Source organism: Balaenoptera ricei, chromosome 9 (assembly GCF_028023285.1).
Source record: "Balaenoptera ricei isolate mBalRic1 chromosome 9, mBalRic1.hap2, whole genome shotgun sequence".
NCBI lineage: Eukaryota > Metazoa > Chordata > Mammalia > Artiodactyla > Balaenopteridae > Balaenoptera > Balaenoptera ricei.
This window is the reverse complement of record NC_082647.1, coordinates 57,241,027-57,267,405: the sequence shown is the minus strand read 5'-3', so window position 1 is coordinate 57,267,405 and position 26,379 is coordinate 57,241,027. Positions and strand designations below refer to the sequence as shown.

The 26,379-nt window shown below is 40.2% G+C and overlaps 1 protein-coding gene across 3 annotated transcripts in view; it reads left to right on the top strand.

Annotated features, from left to right (window-relative positions):
- CDK6 (cyclin dependent kinase 6) overlaps nucleotides 1–26,379 on the top strand; it is a 224,856-nt gene that overhangs the window by 145,512 nt on the left and 52,965 nt on the right. For all 3 annotated transcript variants that reach the window (XM_059933830.1, XM_059933831.1, XM_059933829.1), the window contains exon 5: nucleotides 13,692–13,801. In XM_059933830.1, coding sequence (XP_059789813.1) covers nucleotides 13,692–13,801 — 110 coding nt within the window. The remainder of the gene's footprint in view (nucleotides 1–13,691; nucleotides 13,802–26,379) is intronic.

The following is a 26,379-nucleotide window of genomic DNA, read 5'->3' as shown; positions in this document are numbered from 1 at the left end:
AGATGTTTTCTTTCCCTCCTTCCCTAGCCCACCTCTTTAACCCCCAGATGGGGTAAAAGTGAAAAATTTTTAGAGAAGAGATCACAAAATAACACAAAACCCCACAATAATCCATGCGACATTTAACAGTTCTTCTTGTCAGAAAATACTTCCTTCTTTCCAACCAGAATTCCTAATGCTGCAGTCTAAGTCCTCTCCGTTGTGGCCTTCTCCTTTTTTGTTTGCAGTTTTAATCTTGCTAAGCAAACAGCATGAAACATCCTAATCTTCAGGAGCATATTTTCTTTAGTTCTTACCTTTAATAGCTAAAGCACAAAATATAGTGGGGGCTCCAGAATCCTCTGTAGACCTTATCTTCATTTCTGGTCACCCAGATTGGTTAGTTAGCATGCATCTCTGTGTACCTTCTAGATGAAGATGTGTTAAATAGAAACTTTGGGGAGAGTGGGTATTGCAGAATGAACTGTACCTTGGTAGTTCCTTCCAGCTGAGGAACTCCAAATCCTTCCCATTTAAGGAAGGTAGTGCCCACAGATTTTAAGATGTTGAAGAATGTTTGAGCCTGCACTTAGGTTCTAAAACTCTGCTTCCATTTCCCTCATCACTTGCACTAACCAAATAAGTTGCAAGTGTTCATTTAATAGTTTTACATGCAGCCTGTGTAAGGATGAACATAGTAACCAAGGAGGAAGAAGGCATGGACTTTAGAGACATTCAGCTGTTTTCATCATAAAACGTCAATTTGTAAACTCTCTTCCAAGTCTTGAGTGATGATGTGGCCTCCCAAAGCATATAGATTTTCTTAAGAGTTAAAAAAACAACTTTTAAAAGGAAACAATGAGCTCTACAGCCTGCCATATCCTGTGTTCAGAATAATTTTCATTTCTATTTATCTGTGAAGGTTGAAGGAATGTCTACAAATATTTGCTTGGTTTCTATGGTGAAGGCAGAGAGAGATCAAGTGTGTGATTGTTCAGTGTCAAAATCAAAACTACACTATACTGTACTTCTAAAAAGAGAGTTTGTTACTTGAAACATAATAGACATTTAGCAAGTGGTAACTATTTTAAGTTTCACAAGTTCAGGATGAAATTTAAACAATATGGCCTGAAGGAAAACATGGGCCCTTCAAGCATTTTAAAACTTCACTTTTCGAAAATAAAATGGTCCTCACACTTTATTAAAAAGTCATCTGTTGATTAAAGATAATGTTGGTGGGCTCGCAGGATGCCTTGTGTGGGTATGGGGGCATGACCATTGGTCTGTAAATTTCTGCTATACTAGAAACCCCTGCATCCTGCCCTAGGTTATCCCTCCTAAATCTGTAACCCTCCATTCTGCTGTCTTCTGGCTATGCATACAGTTTTGGAGCAGACGCAATGCTTTGCCAGGTGCTGGGGATGAAAAGTCTACTTAGAAACAGTCTCTACTCTCAAAGGGCTGATTTTAGGTCTAGTAGGCAGTAAGTACACAGTGAATGGGATACAGTGTGATAAGCGCTATGTTTCCATGTAATTGGGAGGACTAAGCAGGGCAAGATTCACAAGAATTAAGAATGGGGTGATGAGAGGACATTCCAGAGAAAGGTCTCAGTGTATGAGAAGGCCACGAGGCATGACACAGCACGCATGTTTGTACAACCATAAAGCCTCTGAGCGGGTTGAGGAAGCTTTCCCGTGAAGGAGGAACAGGCAATAAAGCCAGAGAGAGGGTGGGAGCCAGATCATGAGGGTGCCGTGGGTCAACTGCACTTGAACTTGACCCTGAAAGCTCTCAAGAATGGTTAAAGGATTTTAAGCAGGAATGGAGTGAGCACAGCTGCAGATACAGTAGAGAGGACAGAGTAGAAGGAGGCAGACTAGTAGGAAGAGACCCCAGAGGAAGCTGTTGGGCCTGCAGGAGAGGACAGGTTCATGGTGGAATTGTCAGGATCTGGTGATTTCCCTGATAGTGGGGGTGAGTGGGAACCTGGGTAGGTGGTGATTTTGCTGTCAGAGAGAGGGTATCTAAGAGGAGAAGCATGTTTCAGAGGAAAGACAAAGCGTGCATTTTGGAATTGAAGTACCTATGGGAGTACTGAGTGGTGACATCCAGGAGACAGTTAGATATGTGTGTCACATACTCTACAGAGTATGGACTTGAGGGTTATCCACAAACGATGCTCCCCAGGAATTGTGCATCACATAAGAAAAGCAACAGCCTGAGGGTATAGCCTTAGAGAAACAATTATTTAAGGGACTGATTGGGGAAGAGACCGCCAAGGAGTTACTGGAAAGTCACTAGGACAGGACCCCAGCATTCTGCACTTGTATCACTACACAGACCCAACCCACCCACCCCAAGTTCTCCTTCAGCCAGCTGATTTGACTTGCTGCTTTTCTAGTTTGTGACCACCCCATCCAGGACTAACAGGGTACCTCTCATAGAGTGGGCACTCACATGATGAACTGAAGTTCACTTGGACCTTTAAAGGCTTGATGTCTAGAGTAACACCTTTTTTAGGTAGATCTGCTTAGACATTAACAAAATGAGAGAGAGGTATAAGGCTCAGAAAGAGATGGTCAGTGCCACTGATATCATGAAAGGTCAGGGCCTGGATCCTTGAACTCCACCTTCATTCATCCTTCAGTGGGTCATTGTCATACCCCCTTGGACACAGGACGCAGGCCTCTGTCTGCTGAGTACCTCTTCCCCAGAGATACCCTTCATCTCTATCTCAGCTTATTTTCCCTCTGCCATTGCCCTTTGAGTCTTCTTACGCATCCTCTGAATCAAATCAGGTTCAGCCTCACCTCCCTCCACAGATCCAGTTACTTTTTTAAAAATTCATGATTACTGAAAGGTCCTCAATTATTATTAGACATTGTTGCCCCCGTATTCTCCAGGCTAGAGGACCGCCTCTGTCCACCATCAGCACTGCCCCCAGGAGTTAGTTCCCTGTGGTTCATTCATGTATCCAATCATCAGATAATTGGTGAGCACCCTCCATGCATGACACTATATATATACTGTGGCTGGTGAATTGAATGACTGTAATGGATAATAGAAAGGGTCAAGAGCTATAGAAGTGCAGCGGAAGTTCAGGGGCAAGTGATCACTTCTAGCTGAGAGATCAGGAAAGGCTTCCTGGAGGAAGTGATATGTGAGAATTCAGAACAGCAGAGACTCAAAGAAAGAATGTCCCACAGACAGACCCACAGAAGCAGGGGCCAGGTAGTTGGAAATCAGCACATCTAAACGGGAGCCAGTGGCCCCAGGAGAGTCTTGCACAGCTGAGGTTCTGGAAGGACAGACAGCCTTCCTGCTGGTAGTAGATGCACAGCAGAGGCCGTGATCGTAATTGGCTCAGTACTGAGAATCTCATTTTTGTGTAGACTTCGGCCATTTTTTGTCTTGTATCAAAACATCTTTTTCTGGCCTTTAGGTCAGAAAATGCATCCACCTGAGAGGATTCCATTATTATTTGTTGCAAAGTACTTTGTGCGTTAACTTTTATTGGTATTTAACTCTTTTAATAGTTCCCATTTCACTGGCCTTATAATGACAAGACTGTGCTGGAAAGAATTAAAATTCTGATTGTTTATGATATCTTAATTTAAATGTCTGATTTTAAAGAACTGAATTGTGAGACCCTTTAGGAAAAGTCAGTGAAATTACCACAAATTTTTTTTTTTAATTTATTTTTGGCTGCATTGGGTCTTCGTTGCTGCACGTGGGCTTTCTCTAGTTGCGGCGAGTGGGGGCTACTCTTCGTTGCATTGTGTGGGCTTCTCATTGTGGTGGCTTCTCTTGCTGTGGAGCACGGGCTCTAGGTGTGCAGGCTTCAGTAGTTGTAGCACACGGGCTCAGTAGTTGTGGCTCGCGGGCTTAGTTGCTCCGCGGCATGTGGGATCTTCCTGGACCGGGACTTGAACCCGTGTCCCCTGCATTGGCAGGCAGATTCCTAACCACTGCACCACCAGGGAAGCCCATTACCACCAATTTTGATTTTCACTTTGCAAAAGCATAGAAGTCTTCTGGAGGGAAGGCACATACATACTAGAGAGTTTTATACTGATGTGAAGCAAATAAACAGCTTAGAGAACAGCTTAGAAAGCCTTCACTTTGACAATATAAAAATCCTGAGTTATTCCATATTTCTCAGAAATCATTACAGAAATTGACATTTGAGACTTGTTGAAGTCAGCCCCAGAAGAAGAATCACCACACTGGTCCCCCCCATAAGTAATCACTAAACCAAGGGGCAGGCAAGGATGTCTTGGTTCTGTACAGTATATGCATTTTTTAAATCTTCATTACCATTGCCACATCATTTAGGGCCTCTTAGAATGCTAACAGAAGTCACCTTATAGATCATCCAGTCTAAATGTCCTCTTTGACAGATGCGAAAGCTGAGAAAAAGTCGCCACCCACGCTAGTTTCTTCATCTGCAAACTGGATGTCTTAGTCAGGGTTCCAACAGGAAATAGATGGCACACTCAAAATAAGACACTTTAAGGAAGGTTTGTTTACGGAGACAAGATTTACAAAGAAGTGGATTTAGGGGAAGCCCAGCGAATGGTACTAACTTGAGTCTTAGTTGCATCAGGCTGTTACCATTCCCGGGCTTGAAAGGAAGATGGGGAGCAGCTACTGGAGTTGGGTAGAGTGGGCTGCCCGGGATGGACATTGACTTTGTGATGGCAGCACTGCCAGCTCTGGACAACCTTGCTGGGAGGAAATCAAGGTGTTGAAGACTCAGCCTCACTCTTCTCCTGCCTAGGCTTCCCGTTGGCCAAACCCAGTAAGAAGCTGGAGGCAAATGGTAGATACAGATCCACCTGTGAGCACTGGGCCCATCCAGAGAGGCAAAAGGAAGATAACCAGCATAATGTGCATAGCATGCTTTTCTGCTCTTGAAGCATGTCGCCATAGAATAAGGATGATTCAGATAACGTCGACTAAGGTTTTCGGGATCTTGGTAAAAGGGTACATGAATAAAAGACTGTAAAATCTAATATTAAGTAAGAATGCGTTACTCTGACATGTATTTTGAGTCAGAGTTGGCCTTGGCTCTACTTTATCTTATACTGTTATTGAACTGTTTCAAAAAAATGTGAATAGAGATCAAAGCAGTTTAAACAGATACATCCACTTGTGTAAATATCCTTGACCTCCCCCATCTTCCGCTCCCCCTCCTGTTGCCAAATCCATTCAGCACCTCTAGAGGCTGTTAATACATGTAATGATTGTAATAAACATAGTATTTGCTTTGGTTCCAGCTGGCTCCAACCACCAAACTCTGTCCATAGCTCCTATTGTTAACTTTGCTTAGTAGACAACTGCACTGTTACCATTAGAAGCCACCTTTGTCATAGATTTCTAAGTGTTGATCTTTATACATTGTATTCATTGTTTCCCTCAACATGTCTTTTGACCATTATATTTTGTGTTTAAGGATATGTAGAATCATTAAACTTAGAGAACATGTAGGTAGAAGTTAATTGATTACATTGTTGAAAATGTTCCATATTACTTCATGGGCTAAAACCTTGAAACACTTTTATCAATTTTGCCTATTCTTATAAAACTTTCAATTAAAAATTAATAAATCTTCGTACCTGTGACTTAACTGGTTTTAAGTTAGGCAGTCTTCCATCAGAAGTTTTTAGAGGTACAGAACTATAATAGTTCCTAAGGAAACAGAATTTATATTTTACTGCCCAGGAGACTTGTTATGATTTGTTCTCAAAAACTTGGAAATTATGGAAATTGTCATTATTTGAGATATTTTAAATTACAGTGACTTAAAGTAAGGATTGAGGGACTCTGGGTTAGAGAATGGACCAGCCACATAAATTAGCAAATTAAAACTGGGGAAGCTCTTGATACATGAGATAATATTATATGCATAGGGAACAACTATTAGATTTATGTATACTGCAAAAGTCAGTAATTTGTTATTTTAAATGTAGTCTCTAGGCAGTGTTGGGGTTATTTTCTTGGAGAATTAACTAGAAATGTACAATTCATACTTACTTTGGAATTGAAGCACATTGAATTCTACAAGGGTTAAACCAAAAAGATGTCTCTTTAGACAAACGCTGATAGTTCAAATAGAGTATAAACATAAACCTAATAAATGAATCTAATTCCTCTCACCTTGTTACAATGATTTACGCATAAACCAAGCAAAACTCTTAGGGATACCAAAGAGATTTTTAAATCTTAACTGTCATTGAAGTTATCAAATGGGAATTTGATGACTACATGTCACACCATACAGAGCACTGTTGTGGTTCAGAAGTAAGTTTTGAAGTTATAGAAACCTTTTTTTAAGGAAATCATTTAACCCCAAAGGGTAGCTGCATTTTTGAGATTTGTAATCTCTTTTAAAATTTCACGTTAAAATATTTCCAAGTAAATTTAAATTCTTTCTCGGTTGGTTCTTTAATTACAACCTGTATGTTTGCCTGTTGATTTGTGGATGTTTGGAATGCTGAATGAAAGGTGCCGTGTTGGATGTTGAGGAAGGAGCACAGGGTTGAAATCAGTCCCAGGGAGAATCCCAGCTCTTCCACGTGTCAGCTCCATGACCCTGGCTAAATTACCCAACCTCTCTGAAATTGTTTTCTCAGCTATAAAATGTGCTTACCGACAGCAGCTGACTGATCATGTGCCTCTGAAATTGTCGTCCAGCCCTTCCTTTCCTTTCTACTTGCCACCTCCCCCACTGCCATGTTTCCATGACAGCTGTCCACTTAAAGCTTGATGTCTATGTATAGAATCCTGGCAGACATTTTTGTATGCATAAATGATTATTATATTTACACTGACACGTAATCTGTTAATAACAATTGGAAAATATTTCGTACTGCTCCAGAACTTCTCTATTCACTTAACAGTGTATCATGGACACCTTTTTATGTGAGCAGGAATGAGCAGGGTGAGAACTAGCTCATCTTTTTTGATGGCTGAATAATATTCCCCTATTGGGAATTACTGTGGAGTAAACATCCTTGTGAGTACCTCTTTGTATACCAGTCTGAATATTTCTATAGGATAAATTCCCACGAATGGAACTCTGCTTCAGAGACATGGGGACTATTAATTTCATAGATACCACCAGACTGTCCTCTAAAAAGATTGTGCCAATTTGCAATTTAAAACATACAGGGTTCCCATGAACTTATGGTTGCCAAGGGGAAGGTGGGGGGAAAGGATAGATTGGGAGCTTGGGATTGACGTGTACACACTGCTGTATTTAAAATAGGTAACCAGGGGCTTCCCTGGTGGCACAGTGGTTAAGAATCTGCCTGCCAATGCAGGGGACACGGGTTCGAGCCCTGGTCTGGGAAGATCCCACATGCTGCGGAGCAACTAAGCCCGTGCGCCACAACTACTGAGCCTGCCCTCTAGAGCCCACGAGCCACAACTGCTGAGCCCACAAGCCACAACTACTGAAGCCTGCACGCCTAGAGCCCATGCTCCACAACAAGAGAAGCCACCGCAATGAGAAGCCCACATGCTGCAACTACGGAAGACCACTAGCTCTAGGGCCCGAGTGCCACATCTACTGAGCCCACGTGCTGCAACTGTGGAAGCCCGTGCGCCTAGAGCCCATGCTCCGCAACAAGAGAAGCCACTGCAATGAGAAGCCCACGCACCGCAATGAAGAGTAGCCCCCGCTCGCTGCAACTAGAGAAAGCCTGCATGCAGCAATGAAGACCCAACACAGATGAAAAATAAATAAATTAAATAAATAAATTTTGTTTAAGTTTAAAAAAATAAAATAGATAACCAACAGAGACCTACTGTATAGCACAGGGAACACTGCTCAATATTCTGTAATAACCTAAATGGGAAAAGAATTTGAAAAAGAGTAGATACATTTATATGTATAACTGAAACACTTTGCTGTACACTTGAAACTAACACAGCATTGTGAATTAACTATACTCCAATGTAAAATAAAAATTATAAATAAATAAATAAAATAAAACTTACAGGGTTCCCATACCATGACCAACCCTGAATAGTGTCATTCTGTCCTTTCTGCCAATCAGGCAAAAATGATACCCTCTTATTGTGATGGCTTTCTTCCTTTCTTCCTTCCTTCCTTTCTTTCCTTCTTCTCTCCTTTCTTTCTTTTCTTCCTTTCTTTTTATGAGATTGAGTATCTTTGATAGTTTTTGCTTCTTTTGGATTGTCTTTTCATATTTTTAATCCATTTTTCTGTTGTATTGTTTTATTGATGTAATTTGTTTTAGATGTTTTCTCCCAGGTTGTCATTTATCCTTTACTGTATTTACAGTGTTTGCTGAAGAAAATTTCTGGGTTTTTTGGTTTGTTTTTTGTTTTTGTTTTTTTAAATAAATTTATTTACTTATTTATTTTTGGCTGCATTGGGTCTTCGTTGCTGCCCGCAGGCTTTCTCTAGTTGTGGTGAGCGGGGGCTACTCTTTGTTTCGGTGCACGGGCTTCTCATTGTGGTGGCTTCTCTTGTTGTGGAGCTCGGGCTCTAGGCACGCGGGCTTCACTAGCTGTGGCTCGTGGGCTCTAGAGCGCAGGCTCAGTAGTTGTGGTGCACCAGCTTAGTTGCTCCACGGCATGTGGGATCTTCCCAGACCAGGGCTCAAACCCATGTCCCCTGCATTGGCAGGTGGATTCTTAACCACTGCGCCACCAGGGAAGTCCAGGATTTCAGTTTTAAATAGCTGGATCTATAAATCTTTTCATCTCAAGCTTCTAGATTTCCCATGATGCTGAGAAAGGCCTCCACATCCCAAGGTCCTCTTACGTTTTCTTCTAATACATTTTTCTAGCTCTCCTTACATTTAGGTCTTGCATCTATACAGTTTCTTCTTATACATGGTGTAAAGCAGAGATCAAACTTACTTTCTTCCAAATGGGTGGCCAGTTGTCTTGCTTTCACATATTCTAGTGCATTTTCTCTCTAAGATGAAAGAGAGACCACCTATAAGCATATCTTATAAATATCTTGTAAATGTCACCTTGTAAATAAGTATCTCATTATCTTGCTGGACTTTATTCTTTTTTTAATCTGTTAGCACCTACTATTTTATTCGCTGTATCTTAGAGTATATTTTGGTGACAGAGGACAAATCCCCCTCATCCTTATTTCTCAAACTATTTTTGGCTCTTCTTAAGTGTTACTCTGCCAGAGGTACCTGATTGTCAAAGTTAACTTACTCCCCCAAATCACTGGATTGTCTTAAATTTTTGTGTTAATACAGGAATAATGATTATCTTTATGATATGGCTTTTTCCCATCTTAGTCATGGTCTGTCTCACCATTTATTTAGCTTTTATTTTATGTTCTTCAATAATAGTATATCATTTTATTTATATAGATCTTGCTGTTTTTAAATTCCTCAGTGTTTCACATTTTTTTTGTTACTATATGAATGGGATCCTTTTCCCATTATATTTTGTAACTGATTTACTAGCGTTTGTGTATTTACTTTGTATCTTATGTCTACCATCATCTAAATTTTTATTATCTGAATATTTTTTTGTAATAAATTTTATTTTCCAAAACATAAGGCCAATGTGTATAAGGCAGAAACCCTTAGAAGTACAAGGAGATTCTGGGGGAAGGAAAACACAAACTCAATTCTCTTTCAAAGTTTGACAAATAAAGTATAGAAGAATATAAGTAAGGATCTGTATGAGACAAACTCTGATTAATAAAGAACTTTACTCTTAAAAGAGAGTATTCTCCTTACACCCTACAGAACAAAAGCCAGTTATGTGCATAGTCATAAAGAAAAGAAATTCTAGGGACTTCCCTGTTGGTCCAGTGGTAAAGAATCCACCTTGCAATGCAGGGGACGCTGGGTTCGATCCGTGGTCAGGGAACTAAGATCCCACATGCTGCTGGGCAACTAAGCCCGAGTGCCACAACTACTGAGGTCGCATGCCTCAACTAGAGAGGCTGCGTGCTGCAAACTACAGAGCCCACTCGCCCTGGAGCCTGCACGCCACAATTAGAGAAGAGAAAAACCACACGCCACAACTAGAGAGAAGCCCGTGCACCACAACGAAGAGCCCGCATGCCTCAATGAAGATCCTTCGTGCCACAACTAAGACTCAACGCAGCCAAAAATAAAATAAATAATAAATAAATCTTTTTTAAAAAAGAAAAGAAATTCTACAGGTTACATTCTCTGGCTGTGATGCAATAAGACTAGAAATACAGCAACTAACAGTTAACCATAAATAATCTGATCATATGGAAATTTTAAAACTCTTTTCTAAATAATTCTTCAAATTAGTTTATTCTTGGATTAAAGAGAAAATTAAAGGTAAATTACATATTATTTAAAGCTGAACAAAAATGAGGACGGTTTATTTAATAATATATAACTAAATGTTCTATCATTAATCAAAACTAAAATAATAAATTACCCAAGTTTCAACTCAGAAATAAATTTTAAAAAACAAAGAAACTAAGAGGGGGGATTTAAAAAGATAAAAGTAGACGTCAACAAATTATTAAATAAAACAGTAATCCTCCCAAAATAGAAATAAATCTTGAAGTCAGTTTCTTTTAAATAAATAATATAGCTAAACTCCTGACAAACCTGATTGATATAAAGAGAAAAAAATTTTCTTTCTCAGAAAACCAAGAAAATAGATGAGATTAAAATAATTACAAGAAATACTATGTACAAATTTAAGCCAATACATTTTAAAATCTGATTAAAGAGTTTCATAGGGAAATTCCATATTATTACCAAAACTAACTCAAAAAGAAGTTGAAACCTGAACAGACTAACTACCAATAAGAAATTCACGAGATTGTTAAAGACATAATGCTAGGAAAGATCCAGAGCCAGATGGTTTTATGAGTCCTTTCAAAGGACTGATTATTATGCCATTTAAAATATTCCAGAATATAGAAAAGGATGGAAAGTCTGCATATCCTTAATACCAAACATGAAAAATTACACACAAAAATACTATAGATCAGTCTCATTCATCAGTATAAGTTAATGTCCTAAAATAAATATTAACAAATAGAATCCAAAGGTCTAGTAAAAGAATAATAAACCATGATTAGGAATGATTTATTCCAAGAAGGGAAGGGTGGTACAATATTGGGAAATCTATTAATGTAATTAATATATCATTAATAGAATAAAAGAGTGATCAAATGGTCATTATTAATAGACATTTTAAAAAGCATTTGATAAAAATCTGTTACCCATTTTGAGTGGTCACTAAATTTTAAAAGGAATAGAAGGAAACTTCTTTAATATATCAATATTTTTCTTATTATTTTAGTTGTCTAAACACTTATTTGATGATCATAATAAGTATCACTGATTAAAGTACTGAAAATGAAGATAGTGCTACTCAAGTGTTTTAGAATGGGTAATCAATCAGAAATCACAGACTCTTTAGAACAGCTTAAAATCATGCTGTATTCAGATTAAACTTTTCATCTCATATGATGGTTAGACTTTATTTCGAACTGAAGTGAGAACATCAATATGTGATCTCACAATATCTGTGTATGTCTGTAAACCACTGGACCGGAACTTTATGGACAGTTTGCCCCTGCACTTTGGTATACAGTGTATTAGAGAAATAGGGAAGTGTTCCTCCAGCTAGAAATATTAGTAAAGCAGAAATAAATTATGTAACTAAAAACTAGCGCTCAGAATTGGACACTCTTCTTAACAAAAGTAGTGAGTATCTTCTTTTTGGGGGTTGACTGGTAATAGAATTTTGCCCACTTGTCTTCTAGGAATGATTGCCTTAAAATCATCAATTTTTTGTTTGTTAAAACACAATTGTTATGTGCGCAGTATTATGATGGGCATTTACAGACATAATGATGGATGAAATTGGGTCCGTGCCCTCTGGAAGGACCCATATTATGAACTGTGTTACAAAGTATGATTTTTAGGTGGCAGTTGGTTCAGGGAGGTGATGATGTCAAAACTGAGCTTTGCAGGATAAGCAGAATTTCAACCTGTGAAGGAGAAAGTAGAGCTTCCCAGACTAGAACAATGTCAACAAAAGCATGGAGGCAGGAACTGGAGGATACGTTTGTATAATTGAGTGGTTCTCAAACCTAGCCAAGGGTTAGGGTTACCTAAAGAAGTTTAAGCAAAAAAAAAAGAAGAAGAAGAAGAAAAGAAAAAGAACTCCAGGGGCCCCACCCATGGAGATCTAATTCAGTTAGGGGCAAGATAAGGGCCCAGACACATGTGTTTTTCTAAAGCCCCATGGATGATTCTGATGTACAGTCAGGGTTGAGAGCCAGTGGTGTGGTCTCGTGTGGGAAGGATATGGAGGTACTTTATGGTCACTCACAATCCTGTGAGTTGACTGGGCTCAACTGGGCAGTTCTTCTGCTCCATGTGACATTGGAAGGGGCCACAGTCACCTGGGGGACCAGTCAGGCTGGAATGTCCAAGATGGCTCACTCACATGGCCTTTCAGCTGAGAGCTCAGCTGGGGCTGTCGATTGGAACATCTTTGTGGGCTTCTCATTGCATAGCAGCTGGGTTCCAAGAGGAAGCATCTCAAGAGCAAGCATTCAAAAAGGCCCAGACAACCAGGCTTCCTATGACCTAGCTTTGGCAGTCTCAGATGTTACTTCCACCATATTCTGTTGGTCAAGCAAGTCACTAAGGCTAACTCAGATTCAATGGAAAGTGAACTAAACTCCAATCCTTAATGAGAGGAGTGTGCATATAAGGAAAGAAGGAAATTGATGGCAACCATTTTTTTTTTGAGAATTGCTACTGCAGTCTTTAGGCACTAAGTACTATAGCATCAAAGTACATAAACAGAATTTCAGGAAATTTAGACATCAGTGAAAGTACAATTAAGTAAAACAATAAGTAATGATAAAAAGAATCTGAATAATATAAAATGCTTATGTAATAGATTTATGTATTGAATTCCTTTATATACCTTCGTTTCAGACATCCATAGAATTTCTGCTCCCCACAAAAAAGAAGCACTTGAACGCCTATATACTCTTATAAATGTGGAGCCTTAATGATATGGTTGTGTTTGTTTTATCTATTATTATACAGTGCTCAGTATTAAATGAGGTTCTTCCCATTCTCTTCCTCTGGATGACTTTTTACACATGGTATAAACAATTGGGTTATACATTCTCTCTCAAGTTCTTCTTCATGTTTTGTTTTCTGGAAAGAGTGACATTGAAGGGGGCTTTATTTTGATTCCCCACAGTCTCATGATAAGAGTAGTTTTGACTTGTTCGGGTGCTCTGTAGACTTCAAGGTCACCATCCAGCAGCCACTGGAATAATCTTCCAATTTCCCAAAATTGCTGACGTGGGAATTGAGCTGAAATCGTTGCCATCATCTGTTTTCCATGTATTGTTTTTTAAAGCCCCTTAAGAAAGAAATAATTGTTTTAAGGTAAGGGTTTGTTTAAGTCTTTGCTTTTGCTTTCTGAAACTCAGTTATTTTATCATACTAGTAAGACACCCAGAGTCTGAGGCGGGAACCCAGGTTGTGGGGATGATGTAATTTCCTGGCCTGTCAGTGATGAGTCCTGGTTACTTACTGCTTCTATCTGTGTCCCCCATGTGATTTTAGGAGTTCTTTCCAAGCTGAGTCTTGGCACTAAACCACCCGGGATGAGGAGTCAAGCAAACAGCCGTCTCCCTCAGTAACACTCCGCTCCGTTTGCCGTTTCAGGTCGTCACGCTGTGGTACAGAGCTCCAGAAGTCTTGCTTCAGTCCAGCTACGCCACCCCTGTGGACCTCTGGAGTGTTGGTTGCATATTTGCAGAAATGTTTCGTAGAAAGTAAGAAATACCTTTTGTTTCACTCTGTCTCCCTTGGAAAGAAACGGTTCGGGTCTTGGATGATTTAAGTGGTAGCCTAGCATCCCTCTTTCAAGTAGGAACATGGTATCCAGCTCCACCTGCCTGCGGCTCCCACTTCCAAGCATGTCCTGAAACTGCCTTCTCAGTGCTTACAATGTAGTTGCGTGTGGTTGTAGCTTCCGGCTCTTGGAAACTCTGTTTGGAAAGGAACACTCCAGTGTTCGTACAATTTATTTTGTTTTTGTTGGCGATGAGAGGGTGTGGCAAACATGAAGCACGTTATGGTTTTCTTGTGTGAGGAAACATCCTCAAGGTGGACTTTTCCACAAGAGGAGGACCAGAGCTGTTAAGTATGTGGAAATTTTGATGGTGGCTTGAAAAAACAGAATGTTTAGACTGAAAAGGCACAGGCAAGAAAGATGTCTGCACCATTTCAGAATACTTTAAATGCTGTCATGCAGAGGAGAGGTTAGACATATTCAGGCACTATAGAGAGCAGAACCAAAGATATTAAAATTACAGAAATAAAGATTTTTGCTCAAAGGCAAAAAAAAAAAATCTAATGATTAGAGTTATCTGAAGAGAGGATCAGGGTTCATGAAAATAGTGCTTTCTCAATGGGTGTCCAAGAAGAGACTGGACCACTACACACTGTAGATGTTTTCAGTGGCATTCCTAGAATGGGTGGGTGGGCTAGATGACCTCCAGGGCCCCTCTGAGTCTGAAAGTCTGTGGTTCATTTGTTTGATTTTCAGGTCATAAGAAATAGCCAAACAATATAATAAAGATCTGCCAGGAAAATAATCCAGACCTGGGTACTAAATTCAGCCTGGTCAAAATTAAACAGAGAGCCTAATCATAATCTAATCTCTCTTTGTCTTCTATTTTTATTTCCATGGGAAAATGTGAGTTGGGAAGCTGAATATTTTCCCACTGGACATGTTATATTCAAAACGTAGCTACGTGCTAGCTCACAAGAAAAAGAGGTAGTCAGCCATTTCTTGCTTGTCTGTTTGTTTGTTTGTTTTAACCAAATGAAGTTTTGTTCATGTAATAAATTTGGGGAACTATTCTAGACCTCAGCAGATTCATCTGTAGCTCACAGAGGGGGATCATGGCAAGGTGATCAAAGTACACAGATGTTTAATGCAGGCCTATTGTGTGCCAATTACAGGACCAAACCTCTTCCTTGTGTTACCTTTTTATTCCTCACGATAAGAGATAACTGAGATGCAGTGGTAAATTTATTTGTCTAACATCAAACAGCTAAAAAGTATGAGGGGTATTACTCCAGAGGAAGTCTTGTGACTCTGGTGGTGTTTTTCTACCAAGGAGGGAAGAAAAAAAAAAAATATATTGAATTCAGCTGCAATGTTTGCCAAATAGGCTAAATAAGTGGTTTTGGAAGTGTGGTTCTTGGACCAGCAGTATCCAAAAAGGTGACCTTTTTGGAAGTGCAAATTCTTGGGCCTCACCCCAGACCGACTAGATCAGAAGCACTTGGGCTGGGGCCCAGCAACCTTTGTTTTCACAAGCCCTCCAGGTGATCCTAATTCATCCTCCAGGGTAAGAACCACTGGGTTGGATGAGAGAATCAGCAGGAATGGTCAGTCGTTAAACGTGCAACTCCCAGACCTCTCTCTTGAAATTCTGATTCATTATTGGACTGAGGCCTGGTGTTCTTGTTTGTTTTGTTTTTTTTTAATTTTAAAAAATATTTTATTTACTTATTTATTTGGCTGCTTTGAGTCTTCGTTGCTGCACGCGGGTTCTCTCTAGTTGTGGCGAGCAGGGGCTACTCTTCGTTGTGGTGCACAGGCTTCTCATTACGGTGGCCTCTCTTGTTGTGGAGCACAGGCTCCAGGCACACAGGCTTCAGTAGTTGTGGCATGCGGGCTCAGTAGTTGTGGCTCGAGGGCTCTAGAGCACAGGCTCAGCAGTTGTGGCACACGGGCTTAATTGCTCCGCAACATGTGGGATCTTCCCGGACCAGGGCTCGAACCCGTGTCCCCTGCATTGGCAGGCGGATTCTTTAACCACTGCGCTGCCAGGTCAGTCCTGGCATTCTTGTTTTTAAACGTGCATCATGTAATTCTTTTCATCAGACAAGTGTGGAAAATTTGGGGTTAAAGGCTTATTGTCAGAACCAGGAATAATTTACTGTCAGTATTGCAGTGTGGGAGTTGGGACAGTCATTTCAGTTCATCCCATGAATAACTTGGTGCAGCTGAGAGTTGATTAGAGAAGTATTTATTGGAATTACTTTGATGAGTCTAGGATTGTCCTCAAATGTAAAGATTGGGTCCTTCTTTTGTTATGGGGGAAGGATGATCAGTTATTTTTCAATAGTACAAAACTTGAATACCAGCCATAATTGATGATAAAAACAATCTTCTGGAAGATGTTAAAAGAAAGATGAAATTTAAGATATGTAGTGTTAAAGTGTTCTCTAGTAAGGGATGTGCTTTATTTTTAAGTATAGGTAGTCAGCACTTAGGGAACAATTGCAGCCCAAATTTTCATTTTATAGCATTAAAACATTCTCCCACTGAAGTGGTAGTATAGTTGGTAATCTGGTTCCCAGTCTAGCTTGCAGAGAATCCTGTATAACCTGGAACATATACAGAACATTATTTATCAAAACCTATTTTCTACTTACAACATTTTTTTTCTAGGGGAAAGTCCATTCTGTGTTCCAATCCAGGATGACAGGAGTACCCATCTCTTCAGCCCAGCATTGGGTCTCAGAAGGGAGACTCAGTATTGGAGGCTCAGAGAGAGACTCCTTTGACAGCAGCAACAGTCTGCTTCACTTTTCTGGGAAAGTGAGATGTTGGGTAGAGACCCATTGGCTCTTCAAATGTGCACAAAAGAAAGTACCCCTCTCTTGGACCCTTGCACGGAGATAGTAAATTGAGAAATAATTGCCGGGAGCGGGAAGCAATATCAGAATCCAGGCGCGTGTGCCTTTAAGGCTGAAGGACAATGGATCCATCTGGGCCTGCCACCCTTCCTGGGGCGGGTGCTCTGTCTCTTAGGTAGTTCCTGCCGGTTTGGATGTGACCTTGAAAACAACCATGGGATCTGACCCTTGTTCCTGCTCAGTTCACGTTTGGTATTTCCTATGATAACACCCAGATATCTGAATGTGAAGCCTTCTCACTTATGCCAGCTGAGTTCTGGGGTCCAGCCACCGGCTTCACCTGCTTCCAGCTTAACTCCTGATTCAGTGCTGACCCACCTGTTGCAGTGTCCAGCTGAGAACTCACAAGCCGTGGATTCTGGAAGCAGACTCCCTCATTGCCTTAGGCTGACCCTAAATCAGGGAGTCCTGGTATGTGTCCACTCAGGGTTCCTCCTTGTTGCTATGGCAGTAGTTCCCAAACTGTGTCATCTTTTTTAACACCGTCATGGTTTTTGCTATATTCATGATAACTATACTTACTTAATTTCTTTACTATCTTAAATTAATTAACTTTTTATTTAGCCTCATCTTAAGCAAAAATATATAAAATCACAGAATTGATGAACCAGTTATTTGTCTAACATACACTAAAATTCACATATAACCCTTAAAATTAAACAATTTAGTCCATGTTCAGCCCCTGAAATCATCTCCCATATCACCCAGGTGTGTGTCACATGTTGGAAACAGGTGTTTCATTCATTCTACAAATAACTTTACTGAGTGGCTACTACTATACACAAGGCCCTTTTCTAGAGGGATAACTTACACCCTAGTGCAGAAGAGAGGCATTGCATTTGCAATTAGTCAATTAACCAGAGCTGGGGTAAATGCTGTGAAGTGTAGGTTTCTATGAATGGGTATAATGAGAAGCTTATCTCCACAGAGGAAAGAGATTTCTCAATGGAAGACTAGAAGTCAGGATTAACCTTCTTCAGAGGTCGTATCCTAGTTGTTTATATAAGAACATTGAGGAATAACCATTTATGCATCAGCAAGGCTCACCGTCCTCCCTAACCTAGGGAGAAAAAAAGAAGCAAAGGGAGTTAACAGTTGTGTCATGTGACAGACCCAGGGCCGGGCCCTTCACATCTATTATCTCACTAAAGCCACATTCTGAGGACTGTTTTCCTGTTTCTAGGTGATGAACCAAAGCCTTCCACAAGGAGTATAAATAACTTGTCCATAGGCATACAACTCTTAAATGGCAGAGCCAAATTTGAACCTAAGTCTATCTGACTCTCTAACCTTTGATTTTCCCACTCTGCCATGTTTCCACCCTGGCTGTGGTTTTATTAGGTACCATATTTTTTCTAGAATGTTTCATGCATTATTACAACGTAGCAGCAACAATATTTTAGGGAGGTCAAGAAGCAAACCACACATCTAATAGCTTTGATTTCTAGCCTTTCCTATAGTGGAAAGGCTGCCCAATTTCTGTGATATTGTAAAGAACTGCATGCCTTTTATTCTAAAATGTGATACCTAGGAAATATGAACTCAGGAAAAAGAATCTTAGGGCAGATGGTTGACAAAGAGCCAGAGAGTTTAAATACCATCTGTCATTATTATCTGGGTTTGATAATTGCCACACTGACCTTCAATAGCATTCTACGAAAGTAGATAAGAGTTGGATCTTTTATCTTCCTCCTTTAACTCTTCGTCAATGGGTGATCCATCTTTACTCCACATTGACTTATATATATATTTTTTGTTTGTTTGTTTTATATATATAAATTTATTTATTTTATTTTTGGCTGCGTTGGGTCTTCGTTGCTGCGTGCGGGCTTTCTCTGGTTGTGGCGAGCGGGGGTTACTCTTTGTTTCAGTGCGCAGGCTTCTCATCGCGGTGGCTTCTGTTGTTGCAGAGCGCAGGCTCTAGGCGCGCGGGCTTCAGTAGTTGTGGCACGCAGGCTCAGTAGTTGTGGCTTGCAGGCTCTAGAGCGCAGGCTCAGTAGTTGTGGTGCACGGGCTTAGTTGCTCCGCGGCATGTGGGATCTTCCCAGACCAGGGCTCGAACCTGTGTCCCCTGCATTGGCAGGCGGATTCTTAACCACTGCGCCACCAGGAAAGCCCTTGAGTTATATTTTAATACTAAAAAACATTGCTATGAATTTGGTCAGTAGACAACTACCCAGCTTGAAGATTAGGATGAGATGGAGGGAGGGATGGACAGATGGATGATACTGACTGCTTTTTAACTTCATGGCAAAATAGACTCACAAACGTTAACTCTCCAGGTATCTGTCCGTTGCCTTGTAGTCCTGGTCAGAACTATTGTCTGTGTGGTTTGAAATTTATGGGGTTTTCCAAGTGACGGCGAAGTCATAAAAAGAAAACGCACATTTAAAAAATAAAACATGTTACTAATTCTTTGAATATGGAGATTGTGGTAAACAGATAGTAATTCTTAGAAGTTCTGAGTTGCCAGCTCTACTGATCCCTAGCTAAGAAATGCCAAATGCCACCAAGAAGAACATACAGTCACTGTTCGAAGGAAACAAACAAGGCTTCATGGTTATACTCCCCCTTGGATGGTGGCCTCTCTAGGCTTGCCGTCATTGGTTTCTATGAATTAAACCCCCAGTAGCTGAGAAACTGACAGGGAAACTGTCCTTTGTGGCTGAGTGGTCTGTGAGCAAATATCTTTAAAATGTCACTGAGTGCCTTGCCAACTGTCCTACTGGTTACTGTGTTGGTGTTCCCCATATCTGAGCGCTTTCCTTAGTGACATCAGGGAAATGAGGCCCTTGACCAGATGCCCTGAACACCAAGACACCAACAGGCAAGCCCTAGTCTGTGAGAGGAAACCCATCACCGTAGGTTAGATCAGAACACGCGTGTGGAGACCAGGGCACTCACTGGACCTTCAGGTTTCTTGTCTTTTCTTGGATGTTTTCTTGGACCTCTTTTTTTCTTTAGAGAACCAACCAAATGGGAAGAACTCCAAAGAAACATTTTCTTGAGTGAGGAAATACCCAAGATGGGACCGAGGAAAAGATCTTGTTAAATAATGCACACAGGGTAGTTCTAAGTAAGAACAAATGAGTACTACCTTTTAATGTAATTAATGCTGATTTTTTTCTTATTCTTGATGTGTGTCTTACTTTATCATGAATTTATTTGTTTTCATGGAGTATACTGAGAAGCCACCATCAGGCCAGGTCTTTCCCTGTTGGGGCAGCTCTGCAGCCTTCCAGCTTCGCAACCCTTTGCCACTCCGATCTGGCACCCAGGGTCTGCCTGCCAGCCTGCTTTCCTGTTTCCTGACTATTTGTGGACTTCCGATAAATTAATCTTTCTATTGTCACCCTTTTCCAAAAACTTGCCTTAAGGTTTTCCTCCTTAGAACCCTTGCGCTTCTTTTATTCTGGGTGCCCACCTGCCCTCTCTCATCTTCCAGAGCTAAACCTAGAAGCTGTCTCTTCAGGGAACAGACCTGCCCCTGCTCCGGCCCCCTCCGCCGGCTCCCCCCGATATTCTGTGTGCACCTGTCCGGCAGTGCTTTTCTCAGCCACATTCCGTCTGCGCGCACACGTTGTCCACACAGCTGCAGTCATTATGGGATGCAGAGCACGTTCTTTCTGAGGAGCCAGATACCTGAGTCCATTCCAGCCCTGCCTCTGCCAGCTCTGTGACTGAAGGCAAGCCCTCGACCTCTGGAGCTTAGTGTCTTTATCTGTAAAATGGAGAGGCCGGGATAAGACACCACATCCATGGCATTCAGACTGCTTCATAGAGACCTCATATTCCTGCCTCTATACAGTCCAGGAGTGCCCAGCCCTTCTTGTTCCCACACTCAGCTTTGTTCAGAGCAACTTGATTTCATCTTTTTCGTATACTGGGCTTCTGAGATTTAAAAGGGTTTTAAAACATGGAAGTAGATAATGTCCAAGTTTCACTCCAACTCTAATATTCTTTGCTTTGGGGTAGAACTGTGGCTTGGTCATTTCTGGAACTCTTATCATGTCAAGCACAGCTAACCCTTGCTGACAGAGGTTATTACACATCCTTGTCATGGTCCTTTGTCATGAGCATTTGACATACATTATTCAGTTTAATCCTCCCAAGTGACTTGCCCCAGGATCCCACATACAGCAGAGCTGTATGACCTATGACAGGAACAGTGAACTGTAATGAGCTACCCTAGGGAGCTAGGCGGGCATGAAGTTATACAGGGTTGCAGTGTAACAGTTGGCGGGGGGCGGGGTGTGCATGTGTGTACGTGCCTCCCTCTCTACCCTACTATTCCTTTCTTTACACATTTAAATATATAGATATTCCATGTGGAATGTTAATGAAAGTCTAAACCAGATCTGTCCAATAGAAAACAGAATGCGAACGATGTCACTTTAAATTCTCTAGCAGTCATTAAAAGAGGCAAAAAGAAACAAGTAAAATTAATTTTAATAGCATATTTTAACACAGTATATCCAAAATACTATTATTACAACATGGAATAAATATAAAAATATGAAATATTGAAAAAAGTATTCTTTTTCAATACTAAATTGTTAAACTCCAGTGTGTATTTTATGCTGACAGCACATCTCAATTCGGACTAGTTGCATTTCAAGTGCTCAGTAGGCACATGTACTATATTGGACACCACACCTCTAAACCATCAAATGAAAAGATAAATTAAAGAAGAAACAGACAACTCGCCGTTTTTTGGGAAGGGGAGAGAGAATGAGTCACTGCCCTTCTACCCTAGGCTCATTGATTTCTCAGTCTTCTATCTCCTACATTGTTCTCAGTCTTCTATCTTCTACGTTGTCATCTTTTCTAGTTTAGGTGGAGGCTATAGAAGTTGGGGTCCTCGATGTAAAACCAATAGAGCTGATGTTGATGCAGCTGCCTGGCCTTTGTCCCCGAATCAGTGACGCTTGGGTGCCAACCTGCAAATACAGTGTTTATCAGCACTGGCAGATCTTCCCCAACATGTCCTCTTTAAAAATGCTTGCACCTGGAACCTCAGTCTCCGCGATCTCTCACTCCACAAGCCACTTTCAGAAACAGGAATTGTTACGGGAAGGAGCAACTTAGGAGATGTAGATGCCAGGTAGCTTTATTTTTTAAAAAAAATTTTTTTTTTTAACCACAAAGTACGCTGGTAGCAAAAATGCCAAATGGCACAGAAATATAAGAAGTGAAATTGTCTTTCCTACACTCCCATCCAAAAATCCACTTCCCAAAGATAACCCCCTGGATATATTTCCAGATCTCCTTTATTGCAAATTCAAAAGTGTGTGTTTACAAATACCTATATACATACACACATGCACACATCTGTCAGTTTCTCTCACAGAAATGGGCTTATACTATACACCGTACTCTTCTGTACGTTGCCTTATTCACTTTATTTTATCATGATATATTATTTCAGTTCATAGAGATCAAACTCATTCTGAAACTGCATAATTGTCAGCTCATTTATTTCATAGTTTAATTTCCCATTGATGGACATTTAGGGGTTGGTTGGTGGGTTGTTTTTGGTCTTATTACAAACAATATTGCAGTAATATCCTTGTGCTTATTTTGTGGAACATTTGTCCAAGTATTTCTGTATGGTAAATTCCAGAAGTGAAATTATAGGGTCAGATAACATGCCTATTTAAAATTCTGCTAGCTAAACCAAATTGCCCTCCAGCAAGCTTCAAGTAAACTCTGTTTTTACCTTAAGGTGGGAAATAGGATTGAGATTCTCAAAGATTAAGAAATATTGTCAAAAATAAAACAAGACAAGGCCTCTTACGTAAGCCTTGGCTTCCTCCTACCTCTGTTACCCCTTTTTAAAAATATTATCCAGAGGAAAACCTAAGTGACCATGGTAATTATAAAAGCTGCTGTTAAGTTGGTTTGAAACATAAGAGACCTTTTTCAACTGTAAAATTAACTGTGGGTTTCCTTTTTATCAGTTGTGTACGATAGGGAAGGAATCAACCTCATTTTGTCAGTTAAAAAAAAAATTATCTAAAGATAAAGTCCCAAGCAGTTTTTCAGGCTAGTTTTTTCCAGTGCACAGACAGCACGTGGAGAGTAATGTATATTGAGTTTTGCTCTCCCTTCCAGGCAGGATGTAGAGCATGGGTCCTCTCTTCCTTAGTCATCTTAGTCACCAGACCTATTCATCTTTACTTCAGATTTTGCCGTCTGGGTCTACTCATTGGAATAACTCTGGAAACCCTTGCATCAGCCCGGTTCTTGAAATAGGAAAAGAATCAGACTAATAGTCTCAGTTCTGCCTTAGTCAGAAAGTCTTAGGTCTTGCGGGTCACATCTTTCAACCATTGATTTGGATAAAAAATATTTGATTTGAGTCAAGAAGCCACCCGTTTTTTAATCATAAAACACTGGCAGAGAAAGTAGCTATTTTATACATCGAAAGACAGTTCTTAGCAGTCTGGTCTTTACTCAGTCAAAGGCAAACTTCTCCTCATTGTCCCTGGCTCTCATAAACATGAGTTGCTTCCCAGCCCTACAAAATAAAAAGTACCAGGCCTGCACAAAATTATTTTAGCTGGCGCTTGGACCTCTGATCTGAGTTGAGTCCAGCCTTAGTAATGCCTTCAAAGCATGATGTAACATTACATTTGTTGCTTTATAATGATCATGCAAATTTACTGGACAAGACAATAGATACAGTGAATAGTACAAGGTATTTCAGATAAATGTAAATTTTATGAGATTTCATTGTATGCCTAAATAATTTCCCACAGAATGGTACTAAGGTGCTAAGTTACAGTAAGTGGTACGGTGTGACAAAAGATTCTACTTGGTCTTGTCCTGTAGTGATAGGTTGTAGTGACAATCTGTTGGCAGCCCCATGTGGCCACTGCTATGGGGTCTGTGTCTGTCTGATACCCATGCTGCCTTGTTTTGCCCTGCATTTCTGCCTCCCATCTGGCCTTGCTATGGTGGCTGGAGGAGTTAATGTCTGATAAGACCCAATACTTGGCTTAACTGAGAAGCATTGGGCATTTTCTCATAAAAATAAAAGATATTACCTAGTTCTCTTTTTTAAAATGTTTATAAATGTTTTTTTTTGGCTGCGTTGGGTCTTCGTCGCTGTGCACGGGCTTTCTCCAGTTGCGGCGAGCAGGGGCTACTCTTCATTGCGGTGCGCGGGCTTCTCATTGCAGTGGCTCCTCTTGTTGCGGAGCACGGCCTCTAGGCACTCGGGCTTCAGTAGTTGTGGCTCGCAGGCTCTAGAGCACAGGCTCACTAGCTGTGGTACACGGGCTTAGTTGCTCTGCGGCATGTGGGATCTTCCCGGACCAGGGCTCGAACCCGTGTTGCCTGCATTGGCAGGCGGATGCTTAACCACTGCGCCACCAGGGAAGCATAGTTTTCTTTCTTTTTCTCCTTTCATCTTCTTTTCTCCTCTACCCCTCCTCCATATTTCTCTCCTCCTCTTCTGTCCCTCCTCCCTTTCTCCCCTCCACTCTCCCTCTGTCATTCTTTCCCCTCTTTCTCCCAGTTTAACTATGGAAAATACAGAGCATTCAACATGGCCTCCCATATATACCTTCTCTGATAATACGTGGTAGTATTGAGTTTCTGATTAACTGCTCCAGTTTTGCTAGATAAATTAAATTTGCAGGGATCCAAATTTACTCAGAGATAGGCTGAAGAGCTGTTGGCTACTTAGGAGTGTGTGTGTGTGCGTGTGTGTGTGTGTATATGTGTACACACACTTTTATAAAACCAGTAATCTGAGAAATGTACTTCTGAATCTTCTTGTTTTCTTATAAACATTTTACAGAGTCTTAATATGAGAAAAAAAGTGTTCCAGAGATAGATACAGACATGTGGGCTGTATTTACTCACAAACTGAAACATTGCAAGGGACAATTCAAAGGTTTCTGGTGAAAATTAGATTTTACTACGAGCTGAATTGGATGCTACCAGCTCTTCTCTTATCACTGGCACAATTAGACTTTGCTGGACACTCTCCAGATCTGGGAGAAGATCCAAAACTTTGGAAGTTAGGCATCAGGAGCCTGCCAAATGTGTTTGTGCTATAATGTCCCACTATTTAATTGGAAATAATTTTACATACTAATATTTCAATATTAAGAAGTAACTTGGAAGCCAAATGCTATGTCCGTTTTGTCGGTCAGAGAGTCATATTGAATTCTCCAGATATCAGCATACAACAGAGTTAATTTCAAAGGCACTCAGTTAAATGGGATACAGCCCCAATTTAAAGTGGTACTGAACTGAAATACATAGACATTTCTCATTTTTATCTAAACTGATACCTTTTTTATACATTGCATATGAACAGTTTCTTGTTGTGTTGCATCTGGGAGCCCTCAATCAGAGCTCGTTAAAAATATTAGGAAAATATTAAAAATATGAAAAATATTAATTTAAACTAAATTAAAATTTTAGTTTAAAATGATACCTATTGCCCCTCTCTGTTTCTTACTAAAAAGACAAAAACATCCGACACTCAAAATTAAGACTGGCAATGAAATAATTAGCAAAGTTATTTGGAAGAATTTCCATTTAGCCAGAACTAGATTTAAAAACCCATTCGGTGACTCAGGTTATGTTATGTGTACCTGGAAATAGTTAGACCTTTCTTTTCCTCCCTCATTCCCTTTTTGAGAAACAGAAGGTTGATTACAGTTCAAAAACTGGTCAGCTGTTCCCACCACTGATCCTGTTGAGATCTCCACAGTGGTATTGACTCCCCTCTGCCATCAGTATGATATCTCTTTCTCTCTTGGGTATGAGTACAAATACCAGAAAACCTTATGTGCAAAAAGGGATCAGGGGAGGTGAGGAGAACAAGATATTTAGTAGATGGAGACAGAGACATGAGAGCAGTATTAGATGAAACATGTGAGATATTAAAATTGATCTAAGAGCTACTCAGAGACCGTTAAATGTTTACAGAACGAGTCAAAGTAATGTCTACGTTTTGTTGACTATACATTGTTTGTCTGGGTAGATTATCCCTCTTAGAAGAAGGAGAAAAACTAAAAGAATAAAATTCTTGTGACTTTTGAAAAAATACTACCAAACAAGCAAGTACTGATAGATAAACAATAAGGACCTACTGTATAGCATGCGGAACTGTATTCAATATCTTATAATAACCTATAACAAAAAAGAATCTGAAAAAGAATATATATATACATATATATGTATAAATTACTGAATCACTTTGCTGTACACCTGAAACTAACACAACATTGTAAATCAACTGTACTTCAATAAAAAATAAATAAAAGAGAAACAAAAGGCAACAAGAACCGAACATTCTGAAATGTAAAAACAGTAAACTGAGATGGAAAGGGAGATACATAAGATGTGAAATTATAAGGAAATCAAGTACAGTGGCACAATTGAAATCTGAGAGGAGGGAGTAAAAAGTAGAATTAATACTATAAGAAATGGAATCCTTGATGTAAAGGACAGTATTGAGAAGTTCTCACAAAATGCTGACGAAAAGAACAAAAGGTTTTAAATGGTGAGAAAAGGACAAATATGAAGAATAGAGAATGGAATCTGGCATAAGAAATCAACGGTCTTAGTCTATGTTTTTGATTACTGCATTTCGTGAAATGCACTTCTAATC